Genomic DNA, 21,783 nt, shown 5'->3' with positions numbered 1-21,783 from the left:
ATTTTGAGTTGAACCGGGGATCACTTTGGTTGCACCAGAGTTACAACAACAGATATACCATAGAGGCCTACTCTTGGATGTAACAGCCTTAGGTCAGTTAATTTATTCCAGGTATCAAAACTCCTTGAAAACTAGCAGCAGGCAGCACAGGGTAGCTGCAGCTAACTGGTTTAGTAAACAGCCTGCTGATTAGGGATTGGCACCATACAGTGGGTGGAAGAGTTTGGGAAGGTAGTTTGAACCAGAGAGGAGCTCCCTTGTGAATTTTAAATTGAGAGAAGCGAGAAAAAAATGCAGATTGATGTCAGCCAAGAGTCAGAGCTGTGGTGGAGCAATGAGTCTTCCTGATTTAACTTTTGCTAAGATCCATTTATCTGATTTATACATTTCAAACTGTTGCCAGTGGACATACAGTCACTTTGGAGTCTGACAGGAATGCTACATTCCCTCAGTAATTTATGAGACGTATATGTTCCCTGGTGTATGTATCACTGACATGGAGCATGGCTGTAATAAATGCCATTAGTAGAACTGTCCATCTTTGTGGGATAAAGTTTTTGATGTGCTCAAATTATCATTCACTTGCTGTGACTGATTTTACTCACTTTTTTGGCTTTTGGAACTTGGTCTGCCGGTGATTTGTTACTAAACTGTGTCGCTGTGAATAACCAGGTAATTTCAAAACCTTGGCATTTCTAAAGTGTTTGTGCTTGCCGAGGCACACAGTGTCTTAAGGACATGATCTTTACATGGTGTTTTACTGAATATCCAACATGTAGCTGCTGGTTAAGGAGTCAAACTAAAAATACAGAGAAATAAATGTTGTTACTTTGGCTACTATTTTCTGCTCATAGCTCGACGTTTCTTTTAGTTAATTTGAGTTAACATAACAAACTTATTCAGAAAAACTAGAGACCGACTTGCGATGGGATCACTCCAGCCAATTGGGCCAGTGCCATAAAAGGGCCTTTCCCACTTCCAAAACCCTTTCTTGCTCAGACCACGCCCATCATCGTTCAACTACACATCTGTAAAGTTTTGTGACGTCAAATCTGGCCAGGGGGTGTGAAGTGGTGGGGCTAATTCACCCTTCCCCACTTCCTACCTCCTTACCTCCGGCCCCCTTGCTCAAAACATCATTGTACTCAACCTTTATTTTGATCTCAACTACACATCTGTAAGGTTTTGCGATTGTATCTTGACTGGTTGCGACACTATCACAGTGAAAAGACAGAAATATCAACACCTGGCAAATTACTCAAAACATCCTCTATGGTAGTTCCTCAAGGGGCACATTTTGCCATGATGACACACACACAGACTCCCAAGGTTAAAAAACAATACCAGCGTTGCGGCTGGTAATAACCAAAATACTTCAGGGATGGGGGTAATCATTCATTGTCAATCACGGTCTCAACAAAAGAGTTTCTCACTCCTCATTACTGAACAAAGAACCCACATTAATACGTTTTTAGAGCTGCCCATTTGAAAAAGCTAATTTTCCAACCTAGTTCCAAGAAGAAGTAAAAACTGACTATCTTTTCTGTGTGCAGTTTCTTAGTTGGAGGCGGAGGATCAGTACATGTCGAGTCTGTTCACATTATCAACCATTTAATTGATCTATTTATATAGTTGATCGCCAGTTTCAATTTGGCTGCCTCTGTCTGCCTTTGTCTGTCTCTTTTTTGTTTCAAATCCAGCAACCTTTTGGTCATTTTCTTCACATTTTGAAAACCATACACTACACGTTTCAGTGTAATGAGTGTGCCTTGACCTTGAGTAAACTGTGGCACTGTTTGGTTGAGTAGAATTAGGCTATATTTTCTGCTATTTTCCAAGAAAAACAGGGAAATGTTGCAGTCTTAGCCAGTTTAGTAACATGGCAGTGTGATCAATGTAACCATTGGCAACCAAACTCATGACAAAATATACTTGCTCATTGGCATCTGATGCTATTTTGTTATACAAGCAGGTTGATGCTCCCAGCTATATCATTGACTCATGATCTGGCAAACCGCAAAATACATCAAGATGTAATTCCACTGACATCAAGTTTTACATCCTGTCTTAGATTGTGTTGTAATATTTGGCAAGTATGCCAAAGAAAAGCAATTATGATAATGAATGCAACCCACCTTTGAGTCAGGAAATAATCTATTACACTATAATTTTTCTCAAATTACCCTGGAAACAACACAGTGTCTGCTTTCACAGTCGAAAGAACCCAGACTTTTCTCCCCCCTTTCATGTATCATTTACTTATTTCTGAAATCATGATTTTGCAGCATTATGTTTGCTTTGTTCAGGCTTATCCTTTCGCTCCCATGATCCAAATATCCAAATATCTGGGTGGAACAAACTCTCTGGTTGACAAACCAAACAGCTTACTTAGCAACTGACTGTAAAACAGCAGACTAAAGAGTTTCCAAACAGCGAAACACGGAGGCGACTGAAGGGCTGTGTGCCCAAATAGTACCTGGGCATGAGAGAGAGATGGGGAGCTGGAGAAGGAAGAAAGGAAGAGAGGGAGATAAAAGACAAGGAGGAATGGAATTAACGTGAAAAAGAAACTAGTGAGAACAAGGAACAAAGAGAAGGTAGGAGGGAAATGCTGTTTTTGGAAAAGGGTAGAGAACAGAAGAGGTGTGTGTGTGTGTGTGTGTGTGTGTGTGTGTGTGTGTGTGTGTGTGTGTGTGTGTGTGTGTGTGTGTGTGTGTGTGTGTGTGTGTGTGCGTGCGTGCGTGTGTGCGTGCGTGTGTGTGTGTGCGTGTTTGTCTCCCCTTCAGTGTGAGAGCAGAAAAGACAAATTGACCATATGGATAAGAGCAGACGGTGGCCAGGTTGTGCTAAGAACTAGTTAGTTCTATGACATTGTGTTGTTTGGCAGTACGCCTAATGTTTAGCACACTGGGAACTGGTAAACTAATGGAAACAAGCAAACTGCCACAGCACAGACTTTTTAAGGCTGCTGCAAGGTGCATTTTCTGGCACAGATTAGTCCGCTAGTAATGCAGAGCAATGGCTGAATGCAAATGCAGTATGATAATGTAATTAAATAAAAATGCTATGTAGAGATGCCAAAGCAAATATAGATACTTTTAAAATGTTGTCAATGTTGATTTGTTGTAATGCAATGGGCTCCATTTGAGTTCCTTCCATTCAATTGTAGCCTAAGAAATATATTGTGTATATATATATGCATGTATATTCAAGTGTATTTTAGGTGAGTTACAAATACAGATTAAATTATTTAATTTTTTTAGCAGAAGAAGTGAAGTACTGTTTCAAGCTTTAGGAAGTTTTGCATGTTTTCTTTCGGGCTGCATTCAACACCATCAAACTTCACCAACAAGGTTTTGCAGCCTTTATGTAGCCTGACAGCAAAACCCAGGGCAAAAAAGCAAAGATCTCGCTGCACCATCCGCTGGTGTAATGTTAAGCACATTCTCTGAGTGCACGGTAATAACTGAAGGGCTCTCAGATGAGTGTATGTTTTATTATCTCAGATCTATCATTCGAGTAACTTTATACAAAACAGCTTTGCCAGTCTGTCTCAGAGCCTGTTCAAATTTTAATTAAATATGATTAAACCTGCATTAATCAATACTTTTATATTAGCTATGGATCAAATGACCATTTGTAGAGTGAGACGACTCACTTGTAGTGACAAACCCACAGAGCATTCTCACAACTCTACAGATCCCTTAAGCTTTACACTCCGCTCGTGTTGTATTCAAGGACCCTGACGTTGGCCAGGAAAAACAGTCAGTCGCCGGTTATATTCTATATCTGACTAGATTTGGATTTATTTTTTTGGAGTAGATTTTTTGCGTGTGTTTATGAATTACCTCGCGGGCCGTACACACAAACGCCCCCCAAAGACATGTGAACGCCCCCCTTTCTAAAATATTGCTTCAAGCGCCCCCCGACGTCCTCTGAACGCCCCCTGGGTGCGTTGCCGCCCCCGTTGAGAACCCCTGATCTAGAGCATAGGTCACTAACAGGCGGACTGCGGTCCGATTCCGGACCCAGACGGCGACCTATACGGACCCGGACCTATATCAATAAATTATTAAGGGGTTTTCAATTTTGACGGGGCACTTCTATTTGAACCGGCGCAGCTTCACTCCGCTCTGTTTCGCGAAGGACGGGGCTTCGCTCCCGACACACACACACACACACACATACACACACATACACACACACATAAACACGTGCGCACACACCTACAGTCAGAAACAGAGCGGAGGAAAGGAGAGGAGTGAACAAAAGAAAAAATTACAACACGCACCCCCCCCTTCTGCTGCTGGAAATAAGGTAGATGAGGGTGGCAAAATTTAACCAAAACAGTAGTTTTGCTATAAACCAAAACCGTATGCTTAAAGAGGCTAAGAAGGTATGTAGAACGGTAGAGTTGGGTCATAATTATCCATAGACTTGTCTTTAGTCATTTTCCTTGGTCCTTTGATTCATTGTTGAAATAAAAATATTTTTAAGTAGTTGCGCTTTAATGCACTTTCGACAATTAATTTGCTTGTGAATAATTGATTGCTTTTTCCTTACTAAAGCATAACCAAAGATCAACCGATCTCACTCTAAACCTGGTTAGCTGCTTTACACAATATATTGCTGTAAACACTGAGTCAAATTGGAAGTAATATAAGAGCTGTTGCCTCCTATTAGAAGGACGTTGTATTCATCAGCGCTTCCATCATCTGCTTCTAATAGCTATCATATACAGAATCCTTTGATGGCTCAGGAGCAGCAGACAATCTTCACCCCATACTATTGGATTGTAATTGGTCCTCATGCCCACATGTGTGCACAAGACTGCGTGCAATATGTGACTGTGCCAGAGAAATAGCATCACCCCAGGACATAGTCAACAGCTCACAGCAATAATATGTGCAACCGGATCTGTGTATTAACACATACTGATTCAATTATTTCATCCCAGCTGGAAAAAAACCCAACAAACAAACTAATTCCTTTTGATTCTGCAGATTTACTGTGGGGACAAAACCTCCAGGGCAATACAGTAGGAAATGAAAAAACACGCATTTGTATACTTGTTACTTGTGCACTGTCTTTTTTTATTTAGCAGAAGTCAATTTGAATTATAGTTCCGGGGTTCAGTCTCTATTCATTAACTGGACGGTTGGTCAGAATTGCCGTACAAGACGATACATTGGTGTCTTCAACAATGTCAGATCTCATTTGATTGAAATTGTCCCAATTACAAATAAGAGAAAGAGACGTCTCTCTGTTTTGCTTTTGTCAGCAGGCTGAATTCTTTCATTTTCTGATGAGGCAATTTGGGTTTTCTGACAGGGTATGTTTAAGTGTTTAAGCTCTGTGGCAGAAGACACAATATTGGAAATGGTGGCACATGAAGTGAACTATTGAGGATTGACCAGAGAAAGAGAGACCAGATGTAATAAAAATTGAAAGTGTGTAAACCAATACATTATGTTAAATTATTCAGATATGAACAGAAAAATGAATGCCGTCCTTTTATGTTGTTGATGCAATACAAATTAGGCAATATGAACCAATTAATTATTATGGCTCCTTTTTGTTGATATGTTCTCTTCAGACCAACTTTACATTATCCAGTGAAATGGCGACAAAAAAACCCTGAAATATTAAATAAATTAAGATATTAGATTATCGTTTATCGAAAAACTACAATAATACATAATCTAAATAAATCAAGTTAGCCACAGTACACACTGTCAATAAATGCTCTGTTCCAAGGCTTGTATTAGTTACAAATGTCAATGGGCTTTTGAATGAGCTTTTCTTACTTCTGAAACAGAACAAAGAATTACAGGTTTCATTGTAAACACAACCTCCTCTGTTTTTAGAAGATTCATGTAATATGGCCCATAGTATTTTCCCAAAGTTAAAACCTCCTGTTCTATTTCCACTGTTTATTTCCACCAAGATCATTAACAATTACAGATTTTATTTAGACTCAGTAATATTTTTTTACTGTTTTGGTGGTGGGGTTATATAAGTGTGTAGATGCTTTTTTGGTTATGTTTCATCGTCTTTAGCTCCAGCACATCAGCCAAGTCTGATTGTGAATTTTTCATCATCTGGTCCAAAATGAGTGTTCTGTTTCCCCCTGTGTAATATATCTGACGTGTGGTTGCCACCAGTGCCGTTGCTAACAAGGCTTGTGCACCAATAAGTTTAACAATGTTTGTATCGCGTGGTATCTCTGTGTTGTCAGATATCCAGAGTCTTAACAGTTGCCATTTAGTGGGGAAAAAATTTAAATATTGGCTTATCTTGACGGTTTGCGCCCGGCTTCACTCTGGCACCAATTCCAAGTGCATACTTATGAAAGGAAGTTCAAGACTAGGGTGAACATTGGTTCTGCATTTGCTCGTTGAAGTCAGCTGAAGAAGATTCAAGGGTTGATAAGCCACACCGAGGCAGCCTCTTTTCTTTTGACCGGTAAGCTAGAGCTAAGGTTACCTAGTTAGGTAACTGGGAATCCATGAACTATGCAGTTCCATCAAACTGGCAACCATAGTGTTTTGACGTCAATGCAATGGAAGTTGCAGGGGGAGTGGTTGAATGTTATTAATGTTATTAATTGCATTTTCAAGTTAAGTCAAATTGATCATTGTTGGCTTTTGGTTTCACAAGGGACACAAACAGTGGTCTCCTTGGTGAAAGTCATGTATTTGTTTTCCCTATCCATCAACCTCAATCTTCTTCCTGTGGATGTTGTCATTCTTTATACTACATGACCTGACTTAATTACTACGGCCACTAGTGGTCGACGTCGTCTTGAATTTGTATTGTAGATCAACCATGTGAATAGATGATAACAGCCTTATGCACCTACTTGTAGGCCCCTTCTAACATATATCTATGTGGCTGATAACTACTGATAACGCCCATCCAATGGATGCACTAGAATACAATTAAACACAGAAAATAAAGCAGACTTCTTACAATCTTCCGACATAAGCCCTGGTCACTACAGGTAGTAGTTTAGCTTGACACCCCTGCTGAAGGCACACAGACAGTGATGAAGAGGCGTCTGACAAAGGAGCTGAAAGCTGCTTCTCAAATATATCCCAGTGAGTATTTAACCAGTTTATTGTCAAAGCTATTGCTGTTCAAAAGACACACTTGGGGAAAGGAAACTTTGCCTAATTGTCCATCGCTTTTCTCAAAATAATTTAATTACGTGTGCATTTGCACGTGTGTAACTGCAATGTGTACAATCACACTGTAGTACATTCATTCTATCACCATAAAAAAAATTCTCGCCGTGTGATTCAGGGACACCTATGCACATCAATAATTAATCTACCCTTGCAGTAGGAGTTATGAATAATGCAACCGCACATATATCTGTGCCTTTTTAGAAATGTGTTACTGAAAAGGTGCAGAAGTACCACACAGGGACAGATAGAGCGTATTTTAACAAATTAACACTGGCAGGGCACTTTTTATGTCAAAGACACTCAAAATATTTAATCTCAGTTTCTTTGAGAACAATTATTCAGCCTGAGAAACAATCAAATTGAAGCTTTCTCATTTAGAATGAATTCATTTTAATGCAGACAGAGGTAACTTATGCTGAAGTGATATAACTTATCTCTCTTTTGGGGACTGGAGGAGAGGATACAAATATTAATAAACCCAAAACCTATTTTGTTTAGTTTTGAAAGGAAATAGGACACATCAGCCTCCTGTCACGCACGCACGCACGCACGCACGCACGCACGCACGCACTCACGCACGCACGCAGACACGCACACAGGGAGATTGGCTAAAGAAAAGCTCTCAAAATAGCTAAGAGAACAGGAAAAGTGAGGCGTTCAGCTCCTTGATTTCTCCAGCATGATACTAATACAGGAAGGCAGGTAGGTTGGCGAGCACGTCACGCATCCTCCGGGTTAACTTGTTTTTTTTAAGTCCTCTTCTGCAAAATCTGTTCAGAAAGCTTCTCCTAAAGAAACATGGAAATAAGCTTGGCACAATTGAATCAACACACGGCAAGCCTTTATTGTTTCAGTCTGTATCTAGAAATGAAGCCGTTGTATGAAACTACACTGCTGCACTCTTTCTATTAAATTATTTTGGAAAAACTCCCCTTTTTCAGCCAAGAAACTTACACTTCAGCTCTTTGAAAGACATTTGTTGTGGTTCTCCTAGTGTATGTTGTTAGTATGCTTAACTTTGGATAAAACCCTAATTCCTTTACACAACATATGCATTTTTACAAGGTGAAAGAATACACAATGTTCTGAGCATGCAGTGATTTCATGTGTTCCCCAAAACATCCATCTAACTTGCTTGTGTTCTTTGTTCATGTGTGTGACCTCAACATATTCCGGTATATAGTAAGGTCTATTGTACATATGAATGTACATTATTATTATATATACATATATATATATATATATATATATATATATATATATATATATATATATATATATATATATTTGTTGTTCCATGATCATTTACATGTAAGTCAAAAGGTTATGCCAGTGGTGGAAAGCCTATCCAGAAGTGTGTGTTATTTTTAGAGCAGAAATAAACATGTTTACAGCCTGGTCTAAAAAACAATTTTGGTCTCTACAGCTATTTTCCCTGCCCATGACAACTGTACAGGGGAGGAATTATTATATAACGCACCCGAGCTTCACAACAGCTCTTCTGAAACCTATGGGTGACGTCACAGTGGTTTAAACCACCTGCAACAGAAACAAGTTGTAAACACAACATTGACATTTTATCACAGTTTAAAATGTGGTTTGAGAGCATTTTTGCTAAAAAGAAAAACAGCTGCCCGCTGACAAATTAAACTTTGGTTTTGATGTCAACTATGCACTGAAAGGTCGCTAGGTTATGCAAGTTTAGCAAATGATCGGAATTGTGTACCAATTAAACATTGACTGTTTACCTTTTAATTAGTGCCAAAGAAGAGCGGCCACGTCGGTATCATACTATTATTACTCCTGGTGCATCAAGGTGCAAGCAGTATTAGAATGTTGTATCTGGTCAAGGTGGACCTCATTTTAATTGTTCAGTATATTTGATCAACTTTTTTATAATTACAATTTCTTTAAAATTAAAAGTTTCAACTATAATAAGCCTTGTACAGTTATATACATCGCACTTACTGAAGCCCAGAACTAAAGATTCCCACTCCAATTTCCTGAAATCATGTCAAATCTCAGCAGTGTCATTGACATATATTGTATAAAGTGTGGTGTCTTAAGCCAACAAAATTCAGCTGAAGCATGACAAATTTTAAAAATAGCTGACAGAGACACTCAACCTAGATACGCCAGCCTCGTAAGTAGGCAGGTGATGTGTTGTACAGATTTAGGACACACCATGCAAATTTAACATTACCACACATGAAATTGGTTTGACTTCCCTTCCATAATATAAACTCCAGACATGCATACTTGAAACTTGCTCAACAAACTTTACTGCTCACCTCAAAATACTATGGAATCAGTCATAAAGTCATAGATCATTTTGTCTACTCATAATCTTTAGCTTTCCATGTCCCAGATCCCATTAGCTGTGATAATGGGATCGGCGTTTGGGGTCCCTTGAAGTCAGCTTCCAGTTTAATTCCTTTCAGGAGATGTATAGTGACTCTTGTAGGAGCAACTCAGACATCATTAAAAAAAAATGTGGTGGCTTCCACCCTCTATGCTGGGAGGAGGGTCTTTTTCCAGTGGGCTCCCAAAAGACAGGAGCGAGTTTTAATGAACTCCCAGGACCAGAGAATGGACTCTTGGCTGAAAAAGTGAAACAGAGCAGAGCACTTGAACATTTATTCACACCATTTGGGAGTAATAACGTTTGGTTAAGTGACTGACATGACAGTTTGACAAATGTAATGTGGCAACCATATACGTTACCATGAAAAGTAATGGATATGTCAGTCCTACTACTAAGAATATTAATCTGTAACCTGGGATTCACAGACCTCACAGTGGCTGCTGATCTGCTGCTTAATCAGTTAAACCTTTTTTTGAAAGATTTAGTGACATCAAGCTCTTAAAAAGAAATCCTCCATCAGGCTCCTTGCAGATGTTCTTGTAGTTGATGTGACAGATGTAAAATTAATTTTGTCAACATGACAAAATGAAAGCATCAACACAAAGTGTTCTGATGGCAACTAAAAATTATGATTTTTACCACCAAGGTCAGACTGACTTTCTTCATGTACCAGCAGGTTGTCCTGCACACTGTGGCTCCCCACATCTTTACAATTTCAGATTATTTCCTCTATCGTTCCAGGCATCTATTGGTTTCCATTGTTTTCAGTACTGCATGAAAACAATTAGCTTGACACTTGCTTAACTCAACCCAGCACTTTCTCACTACCAATTGTGTTTGTTTAGACCCCTAACCTAACCCCGTGTCAATTATATTTCAACAATAAATCCAACTATGTCTATTTTTGAGACATTTACACTGAGGCAGAATAGAATTATATGAATATGTATAGTGCGACACATAATCACCCCCTCAAAGGTCAGCATTATCAAGAACAATTTTAGTAGAAAGAAAACGTGTCTATCATAGTTCTGACCTCGATGAAAAAACTGAATGCAAATTTCCATAATATAAACCTGAAAAAAAAGACATTTAATTTCTAAAATACATGCAGCTGCACAGTTTGCACACTATTATGTAAAGTATATGTGGTAAAAGAGCTACAACATGCAACACTAAACTCTTACATGTACAGCCTACATGTAGCTACATTTAAATTTAGTGGTAAGATAAAATAGTGAATCATATTGCAATCCCACTCTAAGAGATAAACTGCGTGAAAAGATTCAAATCTAGACAAGGAGACGTCATCAAACATCCAGATTAGTGTTGGTTTAGGTTGATAATGTCTGAAGAAAACCACCTAGTATTTGTGTATCAGTATGTTGTAATTATTTGCAGACTACTTTTCGAATCCTCTCTGCTGCAGTAACCAGATTCCCCTGAGCAGAACAAAAACACTTTCCATGGAGAATTGGTTGTGAGCATTAAAGCACAATTTTGATGGAGAAACTTGAAGGTTGTGCACTCCAACAACCACCAACTAGTCAGAATCAGTATGTGGGCCACTTCTTATTAACAGGTGAGACTACACCACATGTATTGAGGTGAAACTGCTCATTATAAAGTTTCAGCTCTGTTCACTTTCAACACCACAATCCTGTCATTATGTCTCAAAGCTCAGTACAAATAGGTCTGTGGTGTACTGTGGGTTAGAGTGTAAAAATGCATACAGTGAACACAACTTGCAGTTCTCATTTTCTCATGATCTGTCTCTCAACTTCTCTCTCAGTCTTTGTCTCCTATTTTTTTATGGAACTATTAACCCTTATTTTTCTAACCACCAGAATAGCTGTTGTTTTCTCTCTCTTGAATGTAATAATGATATGAAAATGACGATAATGATATTGAAAATCCTCAGTAATTCACTAATGAAGCATTGGAGATATTACATGAATAAGAGCATTCAGATCTGAAGACAGTTGCTGAGAGAAGGATCCTCACTAGGATCACTACTTGGTTGTTCAGATGAATAATTAAGCAGCAGATTGAGTGACATAGAGAAACAGTGCTCGCAGCCTGCTAGGTAGGTGTTGGTGCACCACAGGCGTGTTTGCTGCTGAATCCACACCTACGTACATCACATGTATGGAAGGGAAAATAGACGCAGCGAGATTTACAAATAACCAAAAAAGTAAAGGCGTAGAAGTAAAGTCACAGTGAAAAATATTTTAATGATTTACAGAAAGAGAATAGAGAGGGATTTTAATAAAATAAATATAAATCATTTACTTACAAATACAAAATTAAATTAAGCATTCAATTTCATCAAAGCATTTTTGAGTGTTAGAAAAAGAATACATCTAAGTATTCAGAATTATTAATAGATATTATTATTATTATTATTATTATTATTATTATATATTAATAATAATAATAATAATAATAATAATAATAATAATAATAATACTAATAAAAGCAATGAACTTTAAAAAGTGTTTAACATGGTTGAAACAGGAACACAAACAGTTCAGGACTGTAATGAAATAATTACAATACAACTTAAAAAGGAAACAAAATACTCAAAAGTAATAGAAAAATGTAAAAAGAAAAATAAAGCGCGGGTACAAGCGGCCAAAATGTGTTTTCTCAGACGGGTGGCTGACGTCTCCCTTAGAGATAGGGTGAGAAGCTCAGCCATCCGGGAGAGACTCGGAGTAGAGCCGCTGCTCCTTTGCGTTGAAAGGAGCCAGTCGAGGTGGTTCGGGCATCTAGTAAGGATGCCACCTGGGCGCCTCCCTAGGAAGGTGTTCCAGGCACGTCCAGCTGGGAAGAGACCCCGGGGAAGACGCAGGACTCGGTGGAGAGATTATATCTCCTCACTGGCCTTGGTAACTCCTCAGGATCCCCCAGTCAGGAGCTGGCGGATGTGGCCCGGAGAAGGGAAGTTTGGGGTTCCTTACTGGAGCTGCTGCCCCTGCGACCCGACTAATAAGCGGTAGACAATGGATGGATGGATGGAAGAAAAATAAAGCTGTAAATAAATTAAATGAAATTTTGAGAAGTGATATAAAATATGCCACTGATTCTACAGGATCCTTTCAAGTCAATTTAGTACTTCCTGTAGCTTTGAATATTTAAAAATATTTTGAAAACATTGAAGAATCAACCGTTTATTTGTTGCCAAATAAGGACAAGTTATAGTAAGAGAAAATCATGTTTCATAAATGAGGCCCGATGTTACATATATTTAAGCAATACTATACTCTGTAATGTAACATAACACTTCAACAGTGCTTACACACATAGAGTAAAACTTCTCCCACTCTTCTGTGGCCAAATAAAAGCCCTTTTAGAGGATTCCCTATCCTCACATCTGCACTGCTGTGAAGTGTTTGATAAATACATTCACCCCGGGAGCCGTCCATTGCTCTCTCTGAGTCTGACAGCTAATAACATCCAGGTGTTATTTTCCAACATGCTGCCAGAAGGAACTTCCAAGGGAAATTTCTGCATGGGCAGAGTTTTCTTCTTCTTTCAAAAAAGAAAAAATACAAATTCCCTCTGCTTCAGCGATACCAAGTGCCCAAGCTGCAGGTGCAATCAGTGCAGTGCTAAAACCTTTTAATTAACACCATCTATCATCATTAGCCAAATAGTCAGCAGTCCAACAGTCTCACCGTTAACTCTTTGAGAGCGAAGCGAGCAGAAAAGTAAATGATGCTCTTCTTTGCGTTTCGGTCCGTCGCCGACAGCTCCCCTTCCCTGTGCTCAGTCACTGTGGAGCAGCTCAGAAAACACATCAGTCTAAATCAGCTCCACTTAATCAGTGTGCAACTACTGGCCGCCATCCTGTGACTCGCTGGACTAAATACTAAGCTAAAACTAATGCCTGCTGATGCATGCGATAGCTGCAGACTAATTGTTATAGTTTGCAGCATTCAAATGAGATTGACCTTTTGCTAGGGATATTTGTCATGTAACTGCTGCTGGAATTAGAGCAGCTATATTTGTTCTAAGCGTTGTAGTTGAAATGACTTTGGCCATTTTGTTTCACTTAAAGTTGTAAAATCCTTTAAATGTAATTTCAGAACAAATTAATTTGCCTTTTTTGGTCTTGTTTTTCATGCTGCTTGCTCCGGGTTTTGTACAGACCAGAAACATTGGACAAATCGTATTCAGAAAGTGCTATAGTGATTTTAGGCCACCCATTTCTGAGAAGTAGGGTCAGATTTTGAGTCAGTAAAAATCATAAATATTCGTGCTTATATCATCACTCAATTATCTGCCGAATGTTATCAGCCTATTAATTAGACGTCATCAGTGGTTATCAGACTTATAGATATACGTAGGTCAGAAGGGGCCTGCTACTCAAAGTCATTCTTATCGTCTATTCACGCGGCTGATCAACGAAAGAGGTAATACAAGAAATATACAAGTAATAATCACAGGAGCAAAGCCGCAAGTCAGGTGACGTTGTATAAAGAGCAAGGATAAGGTGTTGTTGTCATTGTGTTTACAACGTTAAATTTCACTTTTACTTTACAAACGTAGTTATTTGAACCCAAAACACTATCTTTTCAAGTAGTTGTGCTGCCTAAATCTAAAGTAGTAGTTTGGTTTGTGTTCAAAATGCTCCGTTTCTTTAAGTTTGACAACATGTTCTGTTGTTTTTAAGTTTCACTTTTATGAAGTAGTATGTGCAGTTTGGCCCATCTGATGTGTTAGAATATAAACCACTGATGAGACCCATTTAATGAAAAAACAAATGTTGTTCCTGGACATACTCTTCTAGTACTACATTGTGTGCATACTTCTTATTCCACAGGCTTGGATCTTGGCAAACTGATATTTTACTTCACATTATATTTGTATAGAATAATAGTTGACATATAAAGACTGATTCATTCAATTAATTTCTACGTTGGGGTAATGAGAGATTTCTATTCTTACTGTTCTTGTCAACCTTGGGTTAATCACACTGCTCCTGATTGGTAGAAGCATTGCCCTCGAAAGCAGTCACCTTCTATCATTGAGTATTGAAAGGGTCCTACTCTGATTTTACATATCAAGAGAGAGGACGCTGGTGCTGCTTGTCGCCGCTTCTCCTCCTGCTAGTTCTAGTTTAAATCTGTTGTTGTTGTTAGTTGTTACCTTTAAACATCTAACGTATATCTTCTGCTGACTGCATTTCTACTGGATTCTACTGAATTAGAAACCGTGTTTGGAAAACCGCTGCTACCTGTTACCTGTTGCTGGCACTTTCCACTGCTATCGACAGCTCCCGGACAACCAACGCTAGCTGGCTAGCTAGCAGTCTGTCGGCTTCCAACGAGCCAGTTAGCTCCTGCGGTCAGCTTCCTGTTACCAGTGGGCCACAATACGTCCACCAATCTAACTGCAGCATTTGATACCGTTGATCATGACATCCTCCTCAATCGTTTTCACTCCACAATCGGACTCTCTCACTCGGCCATAAACTGGTTCACCTCATATCTCACTGGGAGGACTGAGCCTGTCACCTTGGGAGTGTCAAAATCACAAACACACTTCTGTCACCTGTGGTGTCCCTCAAGGATCTGTCCTGGGCCCCACCCTTTTCACCATCTACATATCCCCCCTTGGTCGTGTCATCAACCGGCATGGAATATCGTTCCATTGCTATGCTGATGACACACTACTCTACATCAGAAATAACCCAACCCCCTCTGCACCTCTGCCATCATCCACATTAACCACCTGCCTGGAGGAGATAGAGGCGTGGATGAAGCACAATTTCCTCCCATTAAACAACACTAAAACCGAAGCCCTTCTAGTTGGCACCCCACATCAGGTCCAGTCCTCCTCCATAACTTGCATCACCTTCTCCGGTCAGAACATTCTACTCTCATCAACAGTCACCAATCTGGGTGTTAAAATGGATCCTCACCTGACCTTTGAGGCCCACATCAGACAAACATGCAAGAACTCCTTCTACCACCTCAAAAATATTGCCAAACTCCGCCCCACACTCTCTCTGTCAGATGCTGCAAAGCTTGTCCATGCCTTTGTCTCCTCCAGACTTGACTACTGTAACGCACTTCTCATCGGGATTCCTAGCAAAAACATCCAGAAGCTGCAGTACATCCAGAACAGCGCTGCTAGGATCCTGATGAGAGTGCGAAAGTACGAACACATCACACCCATACTCAAATCACTGCACTGGCTCCTGGTCTCACTCAGGATTGATTATAAAATCTCCCTTTACACCCATCAGTGCATTCACGGAAATGCTCCATCCTACCTCAGAGAACTGCTCACCCCGCAAACCTCCACAAGAAACCTACGTTCTGTAAAGGCTAACCTCCTCCTTCCCCCCAGGACCAAGCTCAAAACCATGGGAGATCGCGCATTCTGCTCTGCCGCTCCCAGACTGTGGAATGCTCTCCCTGAACATCTGAAGACACCACAGACTGTGGATGTTTTTAAAACAGGCCTAAAAATGCATCTTTTTAACATTTTGCTAGAAAGTGTTGTCTTGTCTGTCTATCAAATGTTTTTATTATTATTATTATTATTATTATTATTATTATTATTATTATTATTATTATTATTATTATTAAGATCTGCTGTGAAAACAGTAAACATTTTGTGTTGTTGTTCCCTGGCAGGAGCTTTCTTTTTTCTTTAGACAAATAATTAATTAACAACAACAAAAGTCAAGGAGATGTCTCAAACACTTGGGAATCCCATTATATGTTACCATATAAATTCGGCATTATAAAACAGCTGTGCACTACTTCTGAACAAAACAGGTTTGCAGGATAAAACATGAAGAAAAAATGTCTTGTGGTCGCAAAGAAAAATGAACAACAAACTTTTCACAAAGGTGGTATTTCTAGCAGTGCAATTGCATTGAATTCTCATCGATTACAAGAGATAGTAGTAATGTTCCTGCTATTGTGTCCAACCCATGTAATTTGAATGCGGGCAGTTTGAAAAACAAGCTGGAAACAATCATCAGGAAACGGCGCTGTGCTATGCTCATGCATTGAACACTGAGAGATGATAAAGTTATCTGCCTGGATAGAGTAACATTTCTTGGATTGACTGTAATAAAAGGGTATACTGTAGGCAGGTAGAAGAAGTGCATTAAACTGTAGATGGAGTAGGTGCCCCTGAAAAAAATCTCAGTTATTACTCATATGGCAGGAGTGGGTGTTCAGATGGTATTCAGAAGACAGCGTTGTCCATCTTCTCCACTACCTTCCACATGACTGACTCATACTAAAGCACCCAATAACTAGAAGGAACAAGAAAGAGGGAGCATATTACTGTAGTATCATTTTACAACGCAAATATTTGTTCATTATAATATCAACAGTGGTAAATAGAAGTTATATTACATCAACTCATCTTTTTGTTTTTTGACTAAATAATTGACTGATTGTGATTGACAGGTCGCTACCACGGTGTTGCAACATTTTGGTAAAATAAAAATGTCTTGTTCAGCATTCGGTTGTACTTTGCTCCACCTTCTTGTCTCGCAGCTTGTTCCAAAAAAACAAGATGGTGGCGGCAAAAATGCCAAAGTAAAGGCTTCAAAACGATAGTCCGCAAACCAAAGAAATGACATCATGGTGGCTATGTCCATTTGTTATATACACTCTATGGGTATGACTTTTGACCATAAGATGAAAGATACAGTTTATTTACATTTCAAAACAGAGCACATTGTTTGAGTTGTAGTAATTATGTCAAAAGCTGTACTCAATTCACCAAGTGTCCCTATACTTTCCATGTCTGTTTAGAATTGTTTGGTGTCAGTATGAGTAGAAAAGGGCAAATGTCCCTTTGTGAAGGGAGTTTTAATATTAAAAATGCTTAGTTTAACCTCGCTGGGAAATAATCTTTCTTGTAGCTGTGCATTCACTACAAAACACTCTTTTGGCTGTGCCGATGTTGGGATTTCGTTTCAGGTAGCCTACATGTGGGACGATTAAAAATGATCCAGGAAGTGAAGGTTGAGTAACAATGGCTCATCAAACACCAACATACTGAACAACAGTTTGTAATACTATGAAAAAGGGATTTATCACAAAGTTATCACAAAGTCAATCATATTATCCTCCATCACAGTGTTGGCAGGTAAACAGTAGAATTAAGCTGTTCATGTTACAAAGTAAGCCAGGAATGTGCACTTGCACTCATTTTGTGTATGTGTTGTGTAACATTAACCACGTGTTTAAAACGGGCACCATTTCACAGCGTGCAGGTAGGTGTAGTTTGGCCCGTCTGAAGCATTTTAATGTTAGTGATAAGAACTGACTGCCATATAATCTCATTCTTGACCTCTGGGAACAGTATATGTAGCAACATAATCTTGAGGTCTGATAACAAAATGGGTAGGCATTGAGTAAGCAAATGTTCCTCTAGCTCCTCTTGTGTTTTCAGTCTCATTATTTTGTTTGTCTACATGTATTTATATATTGTTTTCTTTTTACTCATTGTGCTTGCAGCTCTAAAACTTTGCCGTCAGACTCAGTTTCTCTGAGTCGCCCCACTTTCATGAAAAAAACAATGTGGTCGGAGTTAATGATAGCTTGTACCAATTGCACTGCGACTGTGGCCAGGCTAAAGACATAAATTGGTGCATTATGTGAGAATGAACCTCCTAATGAAGCACTAGTTTGACCGTATGCTCCTGGGGCCATTCCTTCAGAGGGAAGCTTTGTCATGGTTTGTGCTAAATGGTTACAAATCTGAGCTTTCCTTTGAAGACTAATATGCAACATACCATTCAAACTAATTACATTGCTTTCTTTACAGTGGTGCCATCTGAATGACCCTATCCATATCTATTGTGTACTACTGAGGGACTCAGCCTATTGTATGTACTCTAGTGTTTTCATAATGCTGTCAACAGCATAATTACAGTGTAGTGTTGCCGGTAATAGTAAACTATTGACCGCAGAAAGCGGCTAAGAGCAGCCAGTAAAAAACTGAGACAATGATACAGTACATGTTCCTCCCTCTGTGTATGTTACTGAGTATGTGTGTTTGTGTGTATGAGGGAGAGTACTCTTGGGAAATGATTGCGTCGCTGCTGGTGTTTTGTTCAGAGAGAATGCATACATAATGTGCTAATATTCAACGCCTCTTGTTTTGCCATCAAATGTACGCAGATGAGGTGGATCTGTGCTTTTCTGCTGGTATTTACATAATTTTCACATACCTTGGGGTTCCTTTGTGGCAGGAGTGAAGTGATAAAATGATTATCAGCTACTTAAAATGGATGGATTTTCCAGACTCACCTCTCTTTGTGTCACTGTGCGCTGTTAACCAGTTGAATTAAAATAAGGTCTTACTGCCCAGCATTTGTCCGGACAGCTGAGAACCTGGGTGCACTAGAAGTGTAGTAATTTAAATGTCACTCTGCTCTATAGTAACACATACTGTGACCAGGAATGGTCAGATATTTCTCAAAGGATAAGGCTGGTGATGGTTTATATGTTTCTTATTGTCAACAAATCCTGTGAAAACACAAAGAACAATATTAAACTGATCCAACGAGTATTGTGTGTGTATCAAAGCCTGACATATCTTATTCCTCTGTGCCATAGCATCCCATTGTTGTCCAAAAACTATTAAAAACTCATCAATGAACCGCAATGTTCAACTGAATTACATGTTCCTTCATTACCATAAACATGGGCAATTGTTATTGTGAGTCAAAACCACATACACTGTGCTGCCACCTCAGGAGAGCACCAAATCTCTCCAGTAAATACACTGTTTGCTTAAGTTTAAATGAAACAAAGTTGTTTACCATCTATTTGCTAACTTTGTCTGTCTGTTTGGTGCTGGACAGGTAGTGAACAGTGGGTTTATGAGAGCTTTGTTTTAGCTAAAAACAATAGAACTAGAATCCAAACAGTAAAGTTATGGGCTGTAAAACCAAAACAACAAGCTTAAAGACACTGAAAATGTTGAGCCGAGTGGAAACTTCGAAGACGGATGCTAATTATTTGTGGGCTTGTCACTACAAACTACACCCTTCACAGAATTGAATTGGCATTTTGACAATCATATGTCATAGCAATGGCTGATTTAAAGGTCCCAAATATTGACAACAATTATATCACCAGCATAAGGACGGAATCAAATCAAATTTGGGTGCTTAATTTAAGTCTCACCGATAACAGTTTAACATCAATTAATCATTACTACGTTAGATTTTGAGCTACAATGAAATACATGTGAACAAACAAGACCCCCACAGAGAACTCTTACAGCCTCTACTGGCCTTTACGTTGCATTTGTGAGCAACCAAGTTGGATTTTTTGGCAAAAAAAGTGTTGGAACAGAGCTAACGACTGCGCTATCCCGCCTACCTGAGCAGCGCGTGTGCGTCACAGAACCTTATGCTTTTCATGTCAGCGCCCATGTTAACAGGTTAGAGCAGCCACACAGCCCATGTGAACAGCCTGCACCTGCAGCCGTCGATCAACTAGAGATTTGGAGCTAAAAAAGACAAAGAAATTATCTGATAATAGTCATATTGACATCATACCAGCAACACTCCACCTTTCACACACACAGTTTTAATTTAACAGTTTTTTTAATCTGTAGAATATGTCACAGAGATGAAAAAAATATAAATATTTATTTTGTAAATGTAGCACCTTTGACCTTTTATTCCGTCCCGCTTTTTGTGTTAATCTGTCAATATGTGATGTTAAACTTAAATTCACCTTTTCAATGTATTCATCATTTCAGGGAGTTCAGCCACTGGAAGGTGAACAGCCTGGCAACAGAGAAGAGAGATTTCCTTAAAGCTCCGTTGCCCTTAGCGCCAGAGTTTCTGCGCAACCTGCGGTTACTGGGGCGACGGCCAACCCTGCAGCAAATCAACGAAAACCTCATCAAGAAGTACGGGACCCACTTCCTGGTCTCTGCTACCTTGGGAGGTAAGGAAGCACTGCAGGTGACACACTCGCCTTTATTCTCGGGTTAGGAAATATCGGGACAAACCAAAAATAGAGAGCTTCTCATTTAAGTTCTCCGAGGAGTTATAACCTATGTTAGTGTGGTGCTGCTGAAGTGTAGAATCTATGCTTGCAGGGTTTTTTTTTTTTCAAGGAAGAATGTCAAGTGAAAAGCAGCTATGGCAACAAATCAACAGCTTACACCTGCAGCATTCAACCAAGGTTGTTTCCCACAGTAATTTTCCACTCCTCTTTTCCTCTGATGAACATTGCATGCAGCTACAAGAGCCTTATAAAGCAGAAGAGGGATTACATTGACCTGTTTCGCAGTGTTTGTATTTTATTTCTTTTTACCCTCGATCTCCGAGGAGAGAGGTAACTCACAACACAGAATCACAAGGGCTATTGATCGTATGCGTCCCACAAAACAGGGCTGAGACCTGTGTGACGACCTCATGCTATTGTTACACTGCAGATCCTGGTCATCTCAAAGCAGTTCAGATATACGAGTATGTTTGCTGTTATAAAAGGACTTGTGGAAAATTGATAGCGAGTATAATCATCTCAGCATCTAAGCATTCATTTCATCAGAGGAAGAGGAGATTTACAACGCCAGGGTACTTGCATTAGTACAACCTTAAATAATAGGGGATACTCACTCACTTAGAAGAGATATAATGAGCTTTACATCAGGACCAAACACTACCATTTGACGACAACGTTACCCATAAATCTTCTAAAACAAGCTACCCCTTTACACACAGTCCACATAGAAAACAAGTCCTGTTTTCACACAGTCTCCTAACAATCTTTAGCGATGTGTTATGTTAGCGCCCCCAACTTTGGTGCCACTTATCACTGGGTGTATGCACGGGGGCATCGGCGTGGGAGACAGAACAGAGATGAATGCAGCGGCAGACTGATAGTTAGACTCTATATGTAATTAACAGCCTCTACTAAATGGGCTGAGACAGTCTGCATACTGATTAGACTGTGGCTGAGCAAATGTGCACATCCCCAATCTAATTTTTTCTGCCTTTTTGTTCCACTGTTTTCATCTCTTTCTTGCTTGCTTTTTATGGCTGTCTCACCAGCCATGGTTACATTGAGTTGTGAAGTATGTTTTGCAGATTAAATAAATTGACTTCATGACTGACAAAATTGAAATACTGCCAATAATAATTTTATATTGGGCAAGCAATAAAGACATGCTTGGTAATAATTGTACACACTATTCATCTATTGCACGTCTGTCCATTCT

General features: G+C 39.4%; 1 protein-coding gene across 1 annotated transcript in view; it reads left to right on the top strand.

The window, feature by feature from the left end:
• brinp2 (bone morphogenetic protein/retinoic acid inducible neural-specific 2) overlaps nt 1-21,783 on the top strand; it is a 188,085-nt gene that overhangs the window by 94,969 nt on the left and 71,333 nt on the right. The window contains exon 3 of the mRNA XM_029453600.1: nt 20,314-20,504. Within this exon, the coding sequence (XP_029309460.1) occupies nt 20,314-20,504 (191 nt within the window). The remainder of the gene's footprint in view (nt 1-20,313; nt 20,505-21,783) is intronic.

The sequence above is a fragment of the Cottoperca gobio genome, chromosome 17, assembly GCF_900634415.1.
Source record: "Cottoperca gobio chromosome 17, fCotGob3.1, whole genome shotgun sequence".
Lineage (NCBI taxonomy): Eukaryota > Metazoa > Chordata > Actinopteri > Perciformes > Bovichtidae > Cottoperca > Cottoperca gobio.
This window is presented reverse-complemented; position numbering and strand designations above follow the sequence as displayed.